The sequence below is a fragment of the Sinohyriopsis cumingii genome, chromosome 8, assembly GCF_028554795.1.
Source record: "Sinohyriopsis cumingii isolate HCF-2022 chromosome 8, ASM2855479v2, whole genome shotgun sequence".
Taxonomy (NCBI): domain Eukaryota; kingdom Metazoa; phylum Mollusca; class Bivalvia; order Unionida; family Unionidae; genus Sinohyriopsis; species Sinohyriopsis cumingii.
Genome location: NC_142968.1, coordinates 38,208,244 through 38,230,144, shown reverse-complemented (window position 1 = coordinate 38,230,144; position 21,901 = coordinate 38,208,244). Strand labels below are relative to the sequence as shown.

Here is a 21,901-nt window from a genome sequence, read left to right as displayed (position 1 = left end):
GCTATGATATTAAAAACACCTGCAATTGTTGTTGCTGCTGAAATACAGACTGTCACGGCTACTGGTGCCATCATTGTCATTGTTGACAATATAACACCTGCTCCAGCAACAACAGCGGATACTGAATAAACAATCACGTCGACGATAACTAGTCGTCGTCGATATTTTTGATTATACCTAAATTTCTGAACATCGATTGAGGTTCTCATTATATTTTATGCAGTATATAATTGAGGTGTTTCAGCTACAAATTCCAAACACCACCAGTAATATGTTGCGTTTAATGTCTTATCAGCTGCTTCCAGTATAAATTCTTCTTCTGTTCCTTTATTTAATACAACAGACACAACCCCGGAAAACCTATCGGTGGAATGTCGCCATAGATACTTTGTAAATATCTCAAATTTTGCAGCACTGAACACAGATAGCCTGTACACGCCAGTGACTGTTGCAGTATATTTAATAGTTTTATTCTGCGTTGACCATGTTGCAAATCCAGATGATACCGTGTATACGATGTTGGTAATATGCCCGGGAGTTATTCCAGGTGGAATTTTAATCAAACTAATTTTGTTAACGATCTCAGGAATCCCCGCTACGATGTCTTCGAGTGTTTTTTTAATTGTGTCGATGTTAGTTTTGATCAGATAGTTTTGCATCAACGGTCAACGATCACCAAAAAATTCATCAGTGGTTTCGTTAAGTTTTCTAAAATTTCTACGGAAATTTGTGAACGCGCTTACATGAACATCCTACTCGGCCCGCAATGTGGATAATTTACCATCTACGGTGTTATAGTTGGTGTCGACGTATTTTTTCGTTGCTGCGTCTTTGTCGGATGTTGGATCCCTCAACACTACTATCTTATTCCCATTCATGCTGAGTTCTCCTGTCATTGTGTCGCCAGTGTTTCTTAAACGATTAGCAATGCTTCTTGCAATTTCATCTCTGATGGTTGCAAACGATATACTTGAATCCCTGATATTTTCCGCTGTCAGTAAACACAGGAATGTTATCCGTGACCACACCGAGTACTCGACAAACTATGTCATTCCATCTGATGTTACTCGTTTTTAAAACATCATATCGGTCCTGAAAAACAACAACTTCATCTCGGTCAACTCCAGCCAGGTTCATAATATCAGCGAGTTCATCTTTAGTTGCGTATTTTGACAAATCGATGTCATCGGACTTTTTCTTACTTTTCTTACTTGTAGAAGAAGATCTTCCATAAATATCAACCATTATATAAGATCATTGATCTGTTTAAAACACTTGCGCGCAACGAAGCGGTTACTTATATAATCATGCACAACTTTATGTGGCGGTTTGGATGATTTTGATATGGCGTTAAGTACATTAATTGCTTCACGGCTGCATATTGGCGGATCTGTCATTGTTTGTGTTGGCAGCGTTGAATACCAAACCTTTTTTATGAAGTGGCTCGACATACTTGATAAATTCAACGGGTGGAGCTAACCCGTACAAATCAAAATAAACGATTCTACGTGGATCAATTGCGTATGATACCCAATGAGTACCGGGTCCTGAATTTGAGTCAAGATTAATAATACCCGTTTCGAGTTCATTCGGTTGTTTCGGTAATTGATCTCGCATAAAAACACCTCTAAAGGCAGATATTTTTAGTTGTTTAGCTGCATTAAGTAAATCAAAATTTGATGCTGGAACGTCTAACGTGTTCCTGGAAGCCTCAGACCTCTTCCCCAACGAGATCCTGGTAATCTTAGGCCGCGTCCCTTTGTTTGCATCCCTTTCCTGTTGCTTTCTTCAGCGCCAGTCCAGCAGCGGTTCCAACAGCACCTAACACAGCTGCTTTTGCTAAGGCTGGAGCAGCAGCAGCTATTAACACCGGTATTGCTGCAAGAAGTGGAAAAATACCACCTGTTTTAATCATATCTTTAATGGCGCTCAGAGAAAGATGAAATTGAACTCCGGGTTTTGATTCCAGCGCTTTATTGAGATGTTTAATCTGATTATTTTCAATGATAATTTGTTTGGACTGTCACTAGAAATCTGATCTTGCTTTAGTGATATTTTTGTTCCGCATTTGTTGGCGTTTTTTGATTGAAGTTTCTTCACCTGACCGGGAGTCAGAGTGACATTAACATGACTGTACAACATTTTATGATAAAATACTTACCACGCTCCAAATAATGATTAAAGATTTTCCACTGGTGCATCAATGACTCTCATTCGACCGCTACCACCTTCAAGTAACATGGCTTTATCGCCGAGTATAACCGCGATTACTTTTTGATCAACACCACCACCTGTATTTAATGTTGTTTTAAGATGTATATCAACGACAGATTGTTTTGATAGATCAAGATGCTCCAGCAAAAAATAATAGATAGGATACAAAGTTCTAAAATCATGTTGTGATATTTGCAAACCGGTATCCACATTTTGATCATGTCCCATGAATGACATCAAATGATGATATACATATCCTATATGATTTTGTTCATAATTAAGTTGTATATTTTCTGTTGGTTCTTGTTGTCCATTTATCCATAAAGAAATATCTGTGATACCTAGTTTGTCAAATATCATATGAGTACGTTCTTGATTATTTAAATGATCATAATTCTGAAACGCAATAAAAATATGCCGCGGTGCAGAAACACCTTGTTGTGATGCTATATGCCATGTAAACTGACCATTAGTGTTACTTTGTATACTATCCGTGCTTGTTGTCAACCATGACAACAGGGATTTACCACCTGCAATTTTTGTTCTTCTGCGATCATTGGAGTCATCACCAGCATCCACATGGAAAATTTTGTTAATACTACTTTACCAGCATCACCAGCAGGTCTCCACAGAGCATCGTTGTCATCACCTTTTCTTACAAAAACAACCGTGTGTCTAGCTCCAAAAATAACTTTTCTAACATTCCTACAAAATCCAAAAATATGCGATAGTGGAATTGTACATGAAAAACTTCTATTGGCTCCTAGCAACATATTTTTACGCATTGCAAATCCCAAGTTGAAATTTCGGTTAGCACCATGAACTACTGGTGTCACATCAGTGTCAGCGTTTCCGGCAAAATTTCTTGGTCGTCTTATATTATACGGATCGCTTTCAGGGTGACCAGTATTATCTTTTACAAACATCGTCATGGGACCTGCTGATCTTGTATAATTATCAGAATATCTTGCCAATCCTATTATTGTTGTAGTAACGTTGACATCTTTCTGAATCGATTCAATATTTTTTCCATCAATCATATATGTGGTGCTATCAAATAATGACATAATACCATTGTTGACAAAACCAACTTTTACTGCATCTCCGTAATTAGTATCATCCGTTTTTACAATTGTACCTTCTACCTCAATAAAAGCCTCAGCGGGTAGAAAGTATCTACTTGTATCATGAACTTGTAGTTCAATTTTTCCACGTTGATCTGGTAATCGTGCATCATAAGAATAAAACTGATAATCACGTACAGACTCATCTTTAAGGACAGGTGCTTCCATGTCAAATGCTGTGTCAGACATGCGCTTGAACATTTTATTGTAATTATTTTTGTCTAACAGGTTGATTACCGCGTTCGGGAAATTCCGCTTCCTGATATTAAACTTGAGATATTATTTTCTGATTCACCGAGTCTCTGATCTGCTAACGCTGCCAGCTTTTTATTTGCAGCTTGGTTTATTATTTTACTGACATCTGCGGGCATCACTTCAGTACTTGGTAATTTTACTGGTTGTCATTTTCGTCGTATTAATCGTGCTAGTCTATCTTTGATCACTGAGAACGCCTTACCAGCAACATTGATAATTGCACCAGGAGCTTTTTCACAAACAACATCGATAGCTTTCATCGATAATTGTTTTGCATCAGGTGTTACTTTTGGGGCTATCCTTGTAAATAATCCCCGTACATCGCCAAGCCCATCTCCGTAAGTTGCTCTGTAGACTGGTAGTCATGAATTCACTACTCTGACCGGTACAGATCTACGATAATTATTGTGTATAATCATCTTATTTTATTTACCATTTATCTAATCATGGTGACTAATCATCAAGTTCATCAATAAGTTCCCTGTAAACACCGATATCCATGATGCAGCCGTGAAATAATTGCTGGCAAATATCAGCTGCTTCATTAATTATTTCTGGTGAATTATTTCCGGCTCGATTTCCTCCTATAAGAACTTCTAACCGTCAGACGTCATTGAGGATATTGTCAGGACAAATAATATTACCTCCGAAACCACTACCAGTAGCACCAGGTGCATCATGAAATTCTTTTTCTGGAGATTGCGGTCGAGGAGGTTGTTTTTTTTTCTGTAGTTGAGGAATCTGTGATGACATCAAAATAAATACAAAGGAACATAATATGGATCCAGTGGAAAACCATGATGAAGAACAGATATAATTATTTGAAATGTTCAATAATTATAAAGTTGTCTCAGATAATTAAACACTACCATGCTTTTTGTCTCTATGGTCAACTAATATGCTGACCTTTCCCTATATAGTCAAACACTAATGACCTTCTTATAGTCAAACACTACAATGAAATTCTTATAGTCAAACACTATAATGACATTCCTCTTAGTCAAACACTATGACCTTCTTATAGTCAAACACTATAATGAAATTCTTATAGTCAAACACTATAATGACATTTCTCTTATATGTATGTCCAATGTTTACTTGACATTTCATATGCCCTTTGACCCGCTTCCCAGCTCGGTCACTTCAACCATCCAGACTTTTCATGCACATATATGTTGTCACCTTCCTGGCGGTCTTTCATCACTATTGCTGTGGCCTCTGGCTACACCTAGTCAGTCTGCACACAGTTATCCACACCTAGACACTCATACCTAGTTATCCACAACTAGTAATCCACGCCTAGTTATCCACACCTAGTTAGCTGAGTATGAAAAGAAACAACTTTCCAAATAGTCTGCTTTCTGTGTACATGTATCTAGATTAAAATATCTGAGCATTTCAAATGGATTAATGCTAACACACCTGAAATATTCCTTATGTATGACTGTGACGTACGAATGGCATACCAAAAAAATAGAAATCTAATATACTAAAACTCTAATTCATACATAATACGTCTTCAATATTAGTTATAATAGCGACAAGATAACCTACCAACAGGAGTATTGCATATGTCTTCATATCCCTGTTAATAATTCGAATCATACCATCTCTCGGTACCAAATTACATAAGCCATACACTCTTGATGAATTAAACTACAAGTATGATAAAACAATGCAAACATATAATACAACATTGAACGTATTTTGCAAAACTGAACATTACTTAAAAAGAGTTGATTAAAAGAATATAATTCACCCAACTCGTTGGCTCAAACTAAGTAAGACATAATGGCGATCCCACCCCGACAGCTAAACACATAAAGAGCTTCCCTCTAATGGCTGTGTCAGTCAAAATCCCTAAGTAACATATATAGTCACGTGCGTTAACATGTATTACGCACGTGCCGTGCGAGCAATGAAGACATCACGTGATGCAAAGAAAAAGTATATTTACAAGATACTATGGTGCGCAAAACACGTCAAATACTGGAATTTATGGTGGTCTAAGCAAGCCATATCAGGTATTTCATAACATGCGGAGAACTCACCCCATGAAGAACTCACCTTGGGAAAACTCGCCCCATAGAGAAGTTGCCCTGGGAGAACTTGCCCCAGCGTATCTGGAGAAGTCGCCCCGGAGTAGTTGGAGAAGTCGCCCCAATTGGTTGGAGAAGTCACCCCAAAACTTGTCACATAGATAACCTTTTTAATATTTTTCTTTGAAATAATAAGTTATTGATCGTAATTTGAATTGTTCAATTACCTGTTGAGAATATATTTCATCCTGGTTTACATTTGCACTGTAATTCAAAGATTTAATGAAAAAAAATGAAATAAAGCGAAGATAACAAATTAAGAGAGGTAAAGAAATGGTGTTAAACCTCTCACATAGAAGATTAACATATAATGACTATATACTGTTAGGCAAATGACTAAAATTTTGTCCCAAACCAAAATGTCACAATAAATTTAAATTAGCTGAAGAATTTTTTTATTTTTGTGATGCCTAAGATTAAAAGATTTTTTGATAAAGCATACAACAATTCAGAGAGTAAATCAAATTCTTTTCATTCTAAAAAAAATGGGTTATTTTAACAGAATTAAATCATCTTTAACACCACCTAGTGGATGTGATTCATATTTAGATTTTTATATATACGAGATCACAAAAGAGACATTAACTGGTAATCATAAAAAGCAATATCATAGTAATATTTCTAAGGATGAAATTAAGTCTTTATATAATCTAATGAATGATGACAGTATAGTAATTAAAAAGGATGATAAGTCAAACACTATTATTATTATGAATCAAGAAGATTATGTTAAAGAAGTTGAACGTCAATTAAGTGATGAAAAATACTAAAAACATATTAACAAAAACCCATCAACAGAAATTAAATAAAACATGTCAACATGCATTAATGAGATCGCTAAAAATAATAATTCCGTATATGAGGAATTTGATACTTTCCCTCCTAACATACGTACACCTCAATTCTACATAGTACCCAAAACTCATAAAAATCCTGACTATAATTTACCTTTAAATTATCCAGGACGACCCATTGTATCAGGTTGTAATTCATATACTAAAAACGAATCCAAATTTATTGATAGTGTTTTACAACCTTTAATGAAATCACTTCCTTCATACATTAAAGATACAATTACTTTTATTAAAAATTTGAATTCTATTCCACAGCTATCTGATAACTCAATCCTGGTATTATTAGATGTAACATCACTATATACCAACATTCCGCATGCAGATGGTATTGAAGCAGGTAAATATTTTCTTGATAACAATCCTAATAATAGCATACTATCTAGTGAAGATATTTGTAAAATAATGAAACATATCTTGGAAAATAATTATTTTCAATTTAATAATATGAATTATATACAAATAATGGGTACAGCAATGGGTAGTCCTATGGCTCCTTCATACGCTTTCCTTTTCATGGGTAAATTAGAAAAGAATTTTCTTCAAAACGAAAAGTTTAATCCGTCTGTTTGGTTCAGAGTTTTAGATGACATATTTATGATCTGGAACCATTCAACTGAAGAAATGAAAAAATTTATTGATCGCTTAAATTATTTCCACCTGATGATTATATTTACTTATGCTGTATCTAGTATGCATGTTTCATTTTTAGATGTAAATTTAATAAAACATATTGATAACACTCTCTCTACAAATATTCATGTCAAGGAGACTAAATTCCACCAATATGTGGAATATTCTTCATGTCATCCCATGTCATGTAAAAACGGTATGCCATATAGCCAGTCCAAAAGATACTTGTCAAATACAAATTTCGTTGAATAAATTACAAACATATTTCCAAAACAGAAATTATCCTACACATATAATTCATTCTGCCCTGAACAAAGCCCGTAATCTTACCAAACATGAGGCTTTAAACATAGCAGAATGTAAAATAGAGAGAGATGTAATTCCTTTCACAATACAAAATATATAATCCTTCATAATATAATATAGGTCGTATAATTAATAAATAGTATAGTCCCCTAAATTTATCAGACAAAACCAGCATAAAATCACTTTGCAAAAATAAACCAATTCTCGCTTATAGAAGACCCAAGAATTTGCAAGATTTTTTAATTAGAACTAAACAGACAGAAAAAAAGAAAACAATTTTCGTCATCTAAAAGTAACATACACTGGTGCTCTCAATGTGCAAATGTATGAGAAGGTACTTCTTTCAGTAGTGCTAATACAAAAGAGGTATTTTCTCTACGTGATAACACGAACTGCATATCAACCGATTTGATTTATTTTATAACCTGTAAAAAATGTAGCATGCAATATGTTGGACAAACACTTCAACAAGTTTCTAAGAGAATGAATAATCATCGCTTTCATATAAAAAAATTATAGTGATCCTCAGTTTTCCTTTAATATTTCAACACACTTTAACGCCAATAATCACTCTCTATTCGATTTTTCTTTTATGCCAATAGATATTGTGCATGGTGACATGAATAGACTCATAAAAGAAACTTATTGGATTCATAAGTTAGATACTTTGTATCCTAATGGACTTAATGCCAATGCACTGTATAAAATTGTATAATTTTTTTTTAAATTGCTATATTGTATATCCTTTATAACAATATAATTATATGTATGACTGTTTGTCTCTATTTTATTTTATTAATTTATTAATTCAAGTTTTATTAAAGACTCGTGTATCTTTTAGATCATGTCACACACACACACACACACACACACACACACACACACATATATATATATATATTCAATGATGGATGAAAATGGGAATTTCAGTGGTTCCAACCTACATGAATATGCATTCTGTCCCTCCTGTAAATCTGGCAAGAATGAAGACTGAATCATATTAAATGCAAATACACCATCACTGAAATCCATGTTCCTAGAATCTGTATTAAATGTGGATATAAGGATATATGTGCCATGACAGTGTTTACCAAATATATAGCCAAAAACATTATCTCTCTCCCATTTAAGGTAGCACATAATTTTTCAGATCTAGTTAAAATAATGTTCCATGAGTCAGAAATCACACATATAGACAAAAACTACTTGCATAGTGCCCCTAGCTTTGGGTTCTCCTTGAGGGTGGAAGGTTAAGTCCACAATAAATATCGCCATTCTCACTGAAATCTTCTTCTGAAGTCAAAATTCCAGATGAAATTTTGCAGATCTCCTGGTTTGTCCTAAGCTGACTTCTCTGTTCTGTCAAATGTATGGCTGAATGTTGACTATCCCTTCAAGAGTGGAGGGCAGTGCAATCAAACTCAATAATGGAGCTCAATTCTACACTCACGAAAGGTAAAGGCTGTGCTGGTACTCTGGATGGCACTTCCCCTCCTCCTATGATTGGGGTGGGTGGGGGTAGTCTTAATCCCAACAGGCTTATAAATACATAAATGCCATCCTCATCTTACTAGACACACCATCTTATTGGGGATGATGCAGCTCCTCCCTCTTTTATTCCGGTGTGTGTGTGTGTGTGTGTGTGTGTGTGTGTGTTTTAATTCATGTGCACGTAATACTTAAATGATGAAATTATATTAAATGATGATTATTATGGTAGTCAAAAAAATGTTAAACAATTTCATATATAGTTTGTTAATAAAATGGTAAGTTCTCATAAAATATCATTGTGTCATATCCCTGTGGGTGTAAAATCGGCCTTTTACCAGAATAGCAATAACAACAATTAATTCCTTACAATTGATATGGCCCATAAGCTCAGTTGTATCATGACTACTGTACCCGTGACTAAAAAGAAGCTATTTATCTGAATTATAAGACATTGTATTTATTATTATAATTATTTATCTATTTTAAGGATTTAAACATTATTTGAAACGAATCTTAAATTTAAAAAATCAATGGACTGCTTAACTGAAATTTGTGGCTGCCGTGCATTCGTTTTATATGTATTTAAAATCTCGAGAAATCGCAGTCACTTGATGAACAGTAATTGTACAATTTGCCACTCTGCAGTGGTATACTCTTCCCCCTCTAACAAGACTACTGATCATAGGGAGACAACTCTGTCAAGCAGGCTATATTGATAATGTTTCTATAGGTTACATCTTAAATATATATGCATATATAAACATATAGCCTATTAGTCAATTGTGTTGTTTTTACGCTTGATTGCAAAAGATTGGGCTTGAGTCTAGTTGATTGTGATACATCGTGTTTCTGACACAAGGAATAACTTGAAGTGTCAGCATAATCTGCTATAACTGCATCATCGTCACTATAAAAAAAAAAAAAAAAAAAAAAAAAAAAAAATCCACCGGAACTTAAAGAAATTTGCATTCGTGTAACCCATGGGTCAGTGACTCAATAAACATACCACTCACGCTGGTTTAAATTTCATTACTGAGGACTACGTTCTTGATCAGTACATAAGCCAAAGAAAAATGACTGACAGAGAGGCCAGACAGAGGTTGCTGAAAGATGAGGAAATTTCATCAGCAACATTCGGAAGCTATGGTGATGATGATATTGACAGATTGGTGAAAAAGAAAAGAGCACGTGCGAGGTAGTTACTTCCGACGGTTACAAAATTTGATATACTGGCTAGATTAATAATGAAAATTGTTAGTCGATCACAACTATTTTCTCTAGTCAGTCTCGACATTTTGTTTGTCAGTAAGACGTCGACTCAAACAATATGGACATTACAGTAGGGTTGGCGTTTAGTCCAACAAGTACACTCCTTTCCAAATAACAAAACATATTACGCAAGGTTTGATGGGCATAATAATTCTCTCTGATTAAGTTTAAATGTCAGATAAAACAAAAATTGTGACAATTGTGTGACCATGGTCGTCAACAAAACAGCGCCATTCCCCCCCCCCCCCCCAGTCCTACAATGTAAGTCATCGATCCTGATATTTATATTTCGAGTGTTGACGCCCAAGACATAAATATCAAGGTCAAGGGCTTGCATTGTAGGACTACCCCCGCCAATTTAAAAATCATTGTGTAGTATGACCCATAGAGTTTGTACACCCCCCCCCCCCGATTCAAGCAGATGCCCATGTTTGTGATTAAATGGGTAGGATTGTGTTCTGATTTGTAACTAATGGATAATCATAAATTTTCTTGCATAATGAATAAAAGCTGAAATCACATGATTTTAGTTTTTCCATGGAAAAGGTCTGATATATTGAATCATATACATGATTGTCTTTTAGTAAAGTAGGTCTCCACCTTTTTTTTCTTCTGACACTACTGGTAGCGAATCCATCCATAACATATATGTAATAATAAATCTTAAATACAGATGTCAGACATGGTTAATTACCCATTTTATAGATGTTGAGTCCTTCAAACTTAATTTCATCTCCAGTGACCAGTGATTTTGGCATTTCATATGTGAAAAATTCTTGAAACAGAGCATCTTTCATGGCATTATTGTCACTGTGCCCCACTAACCTCTATATCCACACAAGATGAACAAATATGATCCAGACTTGAGCACCTTCAAGATTTGAGGCAGTTGTCCTTTTCCATAACATTGAAAATATGTGAACCATTTGCTAAGATGTCAGAGTTTATTTTAATATATCTCCATGATGTTACTACACATATTGGAGAGAAAATGACTGTTTGCACTGCCCTTATATTTATTTAATTTTTGATAAATTCCACTGACATGCTGGCATCTCTGATTCCCAGGTTCTCAGTGATTTTGGATGGTATTTTTGTGACAACTCCTAATGGCTTCAAAGCAATATTGTTGATGTCCATGTTAGATGCTTTAAGTTGTCCAGTTTAATCTTGAAAAATCACAGGTTGGCATGGGTCACTGTCAGCAACAACCCTGCTTGTAAACTCAGATTTGCTTTGGTTGCAGACCTGTTTCAATCCATGATGCTGCATTGGGTCTCTGCCCTCACGTCTGTAAATGTTAACAGACATTTAGTATGCTCTCAAGTGTAGCTTCTAAGTGACAATACAAAATTGATAAGTACTTGTTTGTTTGGTGAATCCTCAAATGCATGAAGTGCTTCAGCAGGATGTCCATGTATTGAACTGTCCATCTGAGTTTGTAACAGCAGTGTTGAATAAAACAGTAGTTGGTGTCCAGTGCAGTCTAACAACAATAGCTTAATGTGGCAGTGCAAGCATTACAACTGATGTGACCCAATGCATTCCAGGTCGTGTTGTGAAATCCAGATTGATGATGCAGGTTTCCCATGTGCTTGGAGCCATCGATGCAAGTTCATCTTGCATAAAGACACCTTTTAAATGTTTTAATGACTTTATCATTTTGAGTAAATCAGAATTGGTCAATGGGCATACTACAGTTATCAATAGCAAGGTTGAAGATCGCTTCCGGTTGGGAACCTTTGGCACTGATGACTAGATAGTCAAAGGCCTTTTTCTTTTTTCGTTTGTCTGTAAGATGTTATACAGCCACCAGAGTCATCTGACAGGGACAGAGAATAAGAAGCTTACCACATCCTCTGCGAGTGTTCTATAGTGTTCTGTATGTGACATCAGTTATAATCAATGCCCCAGGCATTAACATTCAAATATGTTGGTTTTGAGGTCGATTGTCATCTTACTGGGACCACTCCGGTGGCCTAGTGATTAGAGCATCTGCCTTGGATGCAGGAGGTCGTGGGTTTGATACCCGGCTGAGTCATACCAAAGACTTACAAAAATGGTACTAACAGCTGCCTCACTCAGCATTACGAGGTTAGTGTTAGGACTGGTCAGCTTGGTGTCAGGATAATGTGACTGGGTGGGACATCATGCTACATGTCTGGGACATGATGCTTCAGTGCTAGGCAATTCTATAAACTGCCACACTGCAGACATCGTAGCAGTATGACTGAAAAATTGTTAAGGATACATTAAAAATCCAAATCACACATACACATCTAACTGGGATTTACTTTTGAGATGTTAAATATATTGTATCGTAAGAACTTAAAAGAATAAAATAATTACAATACAATTTTTACACATGCAAAACAGTTTGTAGACTTTTTGTTCAGTGTCAGTTTTGCTTAGAATTTAGATTTTTGTTATTCCAAATTTTCACTTTGGGAGGACCTATATGAGTCCTGTAAAAGGTACAAATATATAATTGCAATTTCTTGTTCCTGCACACAGAAATAAAGACTGGCATTGTAAAAGCAATTAAAACGTTTATTGTTAACATCATAGTCACTGTTATCACAGTTTTCAAGTGCCTTTAATTATATTGGTAACAGTGATATACTTTCACATGCTCTGATATATTGCAAAGGAGATTAAAGAGAACTCAGACATGTATGACCATTGTATTGATGCAGTCATAAATCCTATCACACTATATCAGTCGGATTTGGCACTATGATCATATTGATAAAAAATATAGATACAGTAGGTGATATTGTATAGATTTTAGATAACATCCACCCCGTACCCTCATAAATCACAGTGGATACTTTACTAACTTGCAATTCCTTAAAGTGGCTTGGGATGCAATGAAACATGTCTTGGATTGATTTAAGCAGATTGGAGTGTTGCTTTCTTTGATATTAATGCAGTAAAGTGTGGGCTAATCCAGTTGATATCTGTTTCATCCAACAATTATTGATTTGTTTTCTAGACTGTTCACAAAGAAATTATTAAATATTTTAACTCTTGTTTCATGGTCTGTACTATATCCCCATTTAAAATGGGTAGAAGAGCCATGGGAAGCTGAGTGGTCTAAGGTGCTCACCTTTACTGATTGCTGATATCTCTGTGTGGGGTTAAGTCACAGGCTGGACTAATGTGGAAATGTCAGAAAGCTTGCCAGTAGCTTGCCATGGATCAGTGGTTCTTCCTGAGAATTTCCCAGGTTCTTCTTCCACCAAATAAACTGGCTGCCATGTATAGCCTATCATGTCCTGAAAAATGGCATTAACCAAACAGTTGGTGGATCTTAAGATGTCTTTATAGACTCTACCATGTCTTCAGTAAGTTTCCATCATTCCTTTGAATAGCCTTGCTTGTTTTATGTTGGGATCATGATCAGTCATAGGGTGTTGATGACAATCATATAATTTGTGTTCATGTTTTGATAGATATTTCTATTGTTTTCAAAATGAGACTTGAGGTCCATCGGAATTGTGAATGTTTTCACAAATATGAGCCCGACTGGGAAATTTAAAATTTATTTTACATACTGTAAGTTCAGAATTTTTTACAAACTAAAGGGTGTTGAACATTTAAATAAATCAGTAGCCTAGATTATGTTGACTCCTTAGATCCCTTGATACATCCAGTATAGTAATTTCTCCCCCATAGTGAAGGATGCAGACTTTCTGACAAGTTTTGATTGGGAAATTTTTGTACTCAACTTGGGGAAACTGGACAGTTGTTGGGAATGGAGGAAATGTTTTTCACCAAAACAGGGTCATAAAAATCCTTGGCTTTGGTTTTAGTTTTATTTGCTTCTTAAATGCTTTGTTGGACTGTACATTCAATGAATTATTATGAAACTGCTGGAAAGTAATTAAATCTGCTCTGGCCTTCTTGTTTAATTGGGTATTTGTCTATAAAGGGCAAAATTTTATATAGTGGACAAGTTTCACCTAGTACCATATTTGTAATAAAATTAATTATGAACTAAATGTTAGCAGTGTTGTTTTGTTGGGAAATTCACCATCATGTTTGTTTGATCTCCAGCATTTTTGCTCTTATCTTTAGCTTACAACATGTTGTCAAACAGAATGTATTCCTGATCATAGAGGCCAGAATTATGAATGTTTCATCTGGCATATGTCATATCTGTACTATGTTGTGTTCTGTAATTTTTCAGCAAAACTGTATTGTTTAATTTTTCAGATGTCGTGCTTGTTTGTGCATTGGTTTTGCTGTAATGCTTATAATTGGAGTGGGAGCTGTACTGTTTTTTACCACAAATAGTGTAGAAAGCCCCATACCATCACCAGTGCCAAGTGGAGTCAGCAAGTTTTTACATGCAGCAGTTGCATCTGATGTGACACTATGCTCTGAAGTTGGCAGGTAATTCTTGAAGACGAGAAAATACGCATTCTTCAAATACATCACTTGATCATAATACATTAGGAGAATAGCCTTTGCAAATTCAGATTGAAAAAAAATAAGAGTTGACTGAAAAGAAAGAGAAAAGCTTAAATATGTACATTTTATTAGAATTCTTTGCAAATTTTTCAATGTTTTTATAAGAAATTTTGAAGACACTCAAAGTGGGTTGTTCATGATAAATAATCCATTGTTGTTTCTCCACCAAATACTTTACCCAAGAACATTAACATTTGGGATTACTCCCTGCTACTTCTGAATCCAGCCCTACCTGAAAAACAAGCTCCATCTCTAGAATGAACTACTTTTAACACAGATTGGTAGCCCGCTGTGCATGAATCCCTCTCACTGTCCATGGATGGATTTGGGAAACTTGAAACTAGGCATACAAGATTACCTTATGTCTGTACTGTCCAGCTCAGCTTGCAAGTTATGTATCATTTTCCCTGTGCTGTATTGACTGTGGACCAGCTAGTCCAGCCAGCTGGACAATCAGTGTACGGTTTCATCAGTCATGAGTCTGTCATCTCAGGTGAACAGTATGTCACTTAACATTTCCTTCACTGATGGCATCCATTGCCCATCAGAATACCCCATGGGCTGGCCGGTTGACCAGTCAGACAAACCATATATGAGTACATGATGAGCTAGACTCCCATTTGGAATCGATTTTGCCAGTACTACTAGTATATCCAAATGTAGAACATTTTTATGCATCAGGATGATTTATCATTGTTATTGCTGCATGGAATGCTTTAGCCCTGGATGCAGAGCATACAGGCAGAGTGGAATTTCGAGGTTGACAAAGGGGCTGACACAGACATGACTGAATTGTCCAATCCAACCATGTAAAAGATGGGATTTAGCTTTAATGCAGCAGTTGAAGAGAGATGCAGAATTTTACCATTCTTGTTATGACTTCCTCCACAGGCAGTCAATCCTACATGCAGAGTTTAAGCCTTGGTGTATGTGGACAATATTGGTGAACATGTCCTTATGAATTTCACCACAATCATCAAAGATTTGAGAAATTACTGGGCATCTCTCTGATAAAATTTGTGATCACACTAACTTGAAGGCCTTTTAAGTGAGTCATTTGCTTACCACTCTGCTCCATATCATATACCAATTTATATTATTCAGTTTTACCTTGCCTAGACAAGGATTTTGCTGTTTTTAGTATATCTTCTTCACTATGTTATAAAAATTGACAGAAAAGTGTTTAATGCCATGTCTGAGTTGGTCAGGAACATCATATCAACTTCCTCTCCACTCATTATGGCATGTCTGGTGAGATCTTTCATTTAGCTGAAAAGGCCAGAAGAGGTCATGCCTAGGAATCAGTAGGTCATATTACCAAGGTGGTTAACAAGGTTTCTACCTCACAATAGCAAATGCTCTTAGGCTTCTTGTAACCTTGACTTGATAAGGATAATGCACTCATTTGGTCTTCTCCTAAACCCTACCATTGGCAACCCTGCATTCCCTCCTCTTTGGTTTACCCCACTTGTTTGGGTGTTGAATTGAGATGGCTAGAAAGCAGGCAGCAGAGGAAGTGACCTTTCAGTTATCCATGCAATCCATCAGCAACAACAGCAACTTTTTTTAAGGCTGCAGGGATGAGGGTGGCATGGGTGAAAACAAGGTTCATCCTCTCCCAATCCTCCAGTCAATGACTTGCCTTTGACCCTCGTGCAAGTACCATACACCTTCTGGTCAGTCAGATTTGGATGAAAATAATTCCGACAAACAGTTGAGTAATCCAGGTAGTTTCATGGTCTGGGTATTTGGATCTAATTCATCAAGCTGTCTCCTCTTTCATCATCCCTCTTCGTTACAGAGATCCCATGCAATCTCACAAAGGCAGATGTTTAGCAGCTGGAGACAGAGTTTTTGTTCAATAAGTGGTTGGCGGAGGTAACTCAAAATCTGGGTTTCTGCTTCATAATTTTTCTGGTTTCAAATGTGAAAAGAAAAGATCCATCATAGACTTGAGTAGACCCAATTTTTTTTCAGCCAAAAATTTAAAATGGAGATGACAAGGACTGTCAGTCAATGTGCCGTGATAAATGCAACAAATCACACTTTCAAGGATTAATAATTGCTGTCTAGAGATAGACTAAAATTCTTTGAATTTAAAAAGAGTGTAAAGAGAGATCATGTAGCTAAAGTAGGTTACATGTTTTAAGTGGCCTTGTTGTTTGCTTCAAAGGAATAGAAAAGTGAGGAGAACATGTTTATTTTGGACTGTTTATATATTTTGTTTTATTTTCCAGTATGAGTAGTTAGAGTCCATAACATGGTACACTATCAGCAGAGTAAATATTGTGATTTATCAATGCATTTTTTGTAATGAACCACCTCTAGAACTAGGATCAGATATGTTTCTCATGTATTTTGTCTCTCAGTTTGGTTGCCACATGCATAACATTTGTGTGAACCTTCATTCCTAACTCCATAATCCAAACCACAGGGTGGAAGTCAGATTAAAGGAGACTAGAAATCAAAATTTTCCTTTTACATATGTAATTCTCCACAGATTTTAATTCGACTGTCATGTTTATAATTTAAATATCGTAAGCGGGTAGTGATTTTATTGCATGGAAGATACCACGATTCCGTAAATTGCCGAGTTTTTCCGAGTTTTGATGAGACGACAGATCACATGGTACCGTGATGCAATACTAGCCAGTCCTTGAATACAAACATAAACATTGGCGAGCGAGGCAGATGGAAGGAGACCACATTTGGGTTGCACATTCAGAACTTGAATCTGCAGTCTGATACATGTATAATAGTTTATGTACTGTACTGGTCAGTGCTAAAAGAAATTTTTTAGGCACAGGCCCCGGGCTGGTGACTTAAATAAACTCAAGCCCTGACTGAAATTCCACAAGCCTGGACAGTTCATGCCTGTCAACTCTCAAGCCGGGAGAAAAACCTCCTGATTTTGGGGGTATTTCCTCATCTACATCCTGATCTCGTAATATCTCTAAATTTTTTGCAGCGAAGTCCCGATTATTACATTATGTCTGTCAATTTTCATTTGTCAGAAGAAAAAACCCAACCCCAAACCATTTATAAATAGATATAATGTATGCAGTCCATAGTCTAAACTGCCACACTGCAGACATCGTAGTGATATGACTGAAAAATTGTTAAAGCTATGTTAAAAATTAAAATCACACGCACACACGTCTAAATCTGGCACTGGACGAAATAATTAATATCACACAACAGTTTTTTTCTTTTTTTCTTCTTCAGTAAATAGAACGTGAAAATTAAACATTATTCAAGTAAATTTCAGATGTTTTTAAACAACTACAACAGTACTATAGTATAAAAAAATTAAAAGAATAAAATTGTCACCAATTAGCTTAAATGAATGACCACTGTGAAATTTTCTCTGCAAACAAAATCACATCTCCATTTTCGCCAAAGAAACTCGGCCAGTTAACACCTGACATTCCTCTACCGTATATGTAAAGTTTAATTACCATGATTAAATTATAAGGAATAAAACAAAATATACCATGCAGTATATGTGGCCCTAAAGAACTAATTTTGAATAAATATTTTGTTCAGCAAACTGTGTTACATGCATTAAGACTTAAACCTGAAGTCCATGGCATCGTAAGTAACAACAAAATAGGCATCGTTTATTTTGGCAATCAATTGCTGGTGCTTACACATTCACACACTGTCGAACATGGTTTCTTTGAAGTATGTCCGAAGGGCAGTCATTTTCACAAGATCAATGCAAGGATAAGGAGTATGTTCATTAGTCACACTGGCTTTATTGTTTCCGTACTTAAATCAAAACTTTAGCTATTTTGCAATTTAGCCAGAGCTGACCAGAATATGCAAAATGGGCTTGTCCTGGGGTAATAATAAGGCATATCACATGGAGAAAAGGTAGTCCCATGGGCGCTCTCACATTGGGGCAAGGGGTTGGGGGTTGGGTCAATAGTCCCCCCCCCCCCCCAGTTTCTATTGTCAGCCATTTAATGTGAAACTTTGACCTCTTTTCTTTTAATCGCTGCTATTTAAACTGCCCAAGGAATAGTTTTATATCAGTTCCAATCATTACAGATTACCGTTTATACATACTACATGTATACAATGATTTTTTTTAAAATTTGTAATTTTTATAAGATTACTGAAAATTGTGTTTTCTCGAAACACGACAGGTTTAGAATATTATTTTTGGCAAAGCCTCCATTTGATTAAAATCAAATCTAAATTTCACCTTGGACAGTAGTGATTTGATTTAGATTGTGCCGTGTTAAGGCATATATGTCAACATCTTGAAAATACATTTACTCATTTCACCAGCGCGATCAAAGTTTCCTCAGGCAAACAATTTTTGTTTCGACAAGCCTGACGGGCACCTCACTTTGAATACAGGATGGGCCGGAACTAAAACCAGAGGGGCCCAGGGTGTCAGGCTATCAGATTTATTTTTAGCACTGCTGGTGTAGATACAAGATCTGTGAATTGATTGTTGCATTTTGTGGTCACTTACTTGGCCTTCTGCCTATTTTCATAACTCGCACGTTTAACACTTCCCAGGATTTAAAATATTCAACGTTATGTCTGGCACAGCGCCAACTTTTAGTCTAGGCCTAGCATTTGCGTATCCTTGAGCTGCCATTTTTTCAGAATCCCTCTCGTAACAGTCCTTTGAGAAATGTAACGAGCACATAGTGCTGTATGGTGTTGCTTTGAAATCGACTCATTTGTAATAATGTATCCATTCTTTCATTATGCCTTTATCTTTCGGAAAAGAAAAAAAATGTTGTCCACAGGCTTTTCTTAATGTTCTATTACACCCGTAAGCAACGCAAAACGGTATTGTCTTTTACTGTGGCAACTCCCACTCGGGCTGCTGGAGTCGCTACTATGACGTCACATCCCGAAAGTAACTGAATAGGCGCAGAAATTTTGCATACGAGGTCATGGAAATTCAGCTGCTAGAAGATAGGCCAATATTTTAATATTGGCATTACGGGCGCAGATGATACATTAGAATAAGGTTTTCTGCTATAGTACTTTTATTATTATTCTATATTTCCGTTGGTTTCTGGTCTCCTTTAAATGAGGTTTTCTATCTTCAGCCTCAGGTATCTTTTCCTCTTGTGGCCCACATTTCTGTGATAAGTCCAGCTCCTATTTTCTTCATTTGTCTGTGCCAGCTGCACTATAAAGGAGTATTACTCCCTCTTTTTACCTATTTTCCAAATATATTATACTCAGGTAAATTGTTTGAAGAAGAAACCAATTTTTGAAAGCAAAATATGTTTCTTTAGTAATACTTACCCATTCACCATACAAGCACATGCTTCCAAATGCTCTCTGCAGTTACATCCCTGTGGTATGCAGCAATGGTAAACTTCGTTTATGGCACAGTCCCATATCCAAGGGAAGACTTTCATTTCTGACTTTTCTTTTCTAAGCTGGTAACTGCTCTGGTGGCCTAGTGGCTAGAACATCTGCCTCGGATGCAGGAGGTTGTGGGTTCGATACCTGGCCGAGTCATACCAAATACTTACGATAATGGTACTAACAGCTACCTCGCTAGGCACTCAGCATTAAGAGGTTAGTATTAGGACTGGTCAGTCTGGTGTCAGGATAATATGACTGGGTGTAACATCATGCTACATGACTGCGGCATGATGCCCAAGTGCTAGACATTACTATAAACTGCCACACTGCAGACATTGTAGCGATATGACTGAAATTTTTTTAAAGCTACATTAAAAATCACAAACACACACACACACACACTCTAAGCTGGTAGGTAACACCATTGTTGTTAAACCAAGTCAAAATCGTTGTAATATCTTGATTTCTTTTGTTGGAGAGGGCTGGATTTGCAACATTGTGAACCTGCTGAACTTAAACTTGTTATGATTGGGTACTAATATTGAAAAACAGCTTACCTTTGAAAATTTTGTATTTCTTTGCATTATTAATGTCTAGAATAGTTGTAAAAACAAGTGTTTCAGATTTGATGAATTTATGCATAATCATGTACATTGTGTAATCTGATCATGTTTTGCATCCGTCCAACTTTGTTTCTTTCTATTTATACTCCAATTCCTTATTAATAGCCCCTTTTCTCTGGTCTTCTTAGCACCACTAAATAGATACACAATAATGGAGGAAATTGGTTGCTGAAATGTCATGATAAAAGAAATTAAATGTGGCTATGCTGGTGGGATAAAGTCTCACAAATTCATTTTTTTTTTTTTTCTTCATAGGCTGCTGCAGGAAAATGAGAGAATAGTTATATACTCATGCATAAATGAATTAATATTGTGAACAGAAGAAAGCTGCATACACATTTTTGTTAATTGCACATTTATGATTGTTTTAGAATTTATTTATATTGGGGTCCATACTGGACTCAAATTGAGATGAAATGACCTCTCATATGCTTGAAAAGGGTGAATGTCATGTCTCATAATGCTAATTAATTTCCATCTCACAGAAGTGCAGGTAATTCTTTCACAAAATTAACAAAATTATTAAAAGATACAATAACATCTCTTTAACCTAATAACCTGCCTTGGCGGCTGGTGTGGTGAGGAGAATTCAGCATGACAGTCTGTGAAATTTATTATTTGTTTCCAGACTGAAAATTTTGTTTCATTAGGTTGTACTAATTCATAGGTTTATATTTAAAATTAAAATAAAACAACATTGACCCATTTGTTTTGAAAGATCATATGTTAAACATAAATTGAATGATTTTTAAAAAAAAATATTTATATTTGCTTTAGTTTTTCTTGCAAGTTAATCAGAGATGGGGACACCATTATCTGCAATTATTGATCAAATGTATGCGCTTTCTGTTCAGTTTTTATTTCTTAACCATAAACTTCACCAAGCAGCAAATCTCAAGGATCTTTCCACACAACCTTATTGCTGATTATCCTTGGAATACTTATTTTATTATTATAATTAATGATAATTTCTGTTATTTGCATCTTTATCTTCTGCACATAACCAATTTTTCCATTCATCTAAATTTCTGATTGTCATGACATCAGCTTGTGTACACACAATTTTTCTTTGATCCACTCACATATTTTTGTGTTCTCATCTCTCCTTTATTCCTGATTTTACTAGATGCTGTATGAAAAAAATGAATTTATTTACTTTTATTAACAATTTGCATGTAAACCTTCACAGAGTAATAATTTAATCCTGATTTTTA

The 21,901-nt window shown here is 35.8% G+C and overlaps 1 protein-coding gene across 4 annotated transcripts in view; it reads left to right on the top strand.

The window, feature by feature from the left end:
* The first annotated feature begins 9,649 nt into the window (after positions 1-9,649).
* The window catches only part of LOC149793316 (glutathione hydrolase 1 proenzyme-like), a 114,114-nt gene continuing 101,862 nt past the window's right edge, over positions 9,650-21,901 (top strand). For all 4 annotated transcript variants that reach the window (XR_016422762.1, XR_016422763.1, XM_089967283.1 and 1 more), the window contains exons 1-2: positions 9,650-10,168; positions 14,461-14,640. Coding sequence is in view for 2 of the 4 variants with exons in the window: in XM_089967283.1 (XP_089823409.1) it covers positions 10,047-10,168; positions 14,461-14,640 (302 nt within the window). In the remaining 2 variants the exon portion in view is untranslated. The remainder of the gene's footprint in view (positions 10,169-14,460; positions 14,641-21,901) is intronic.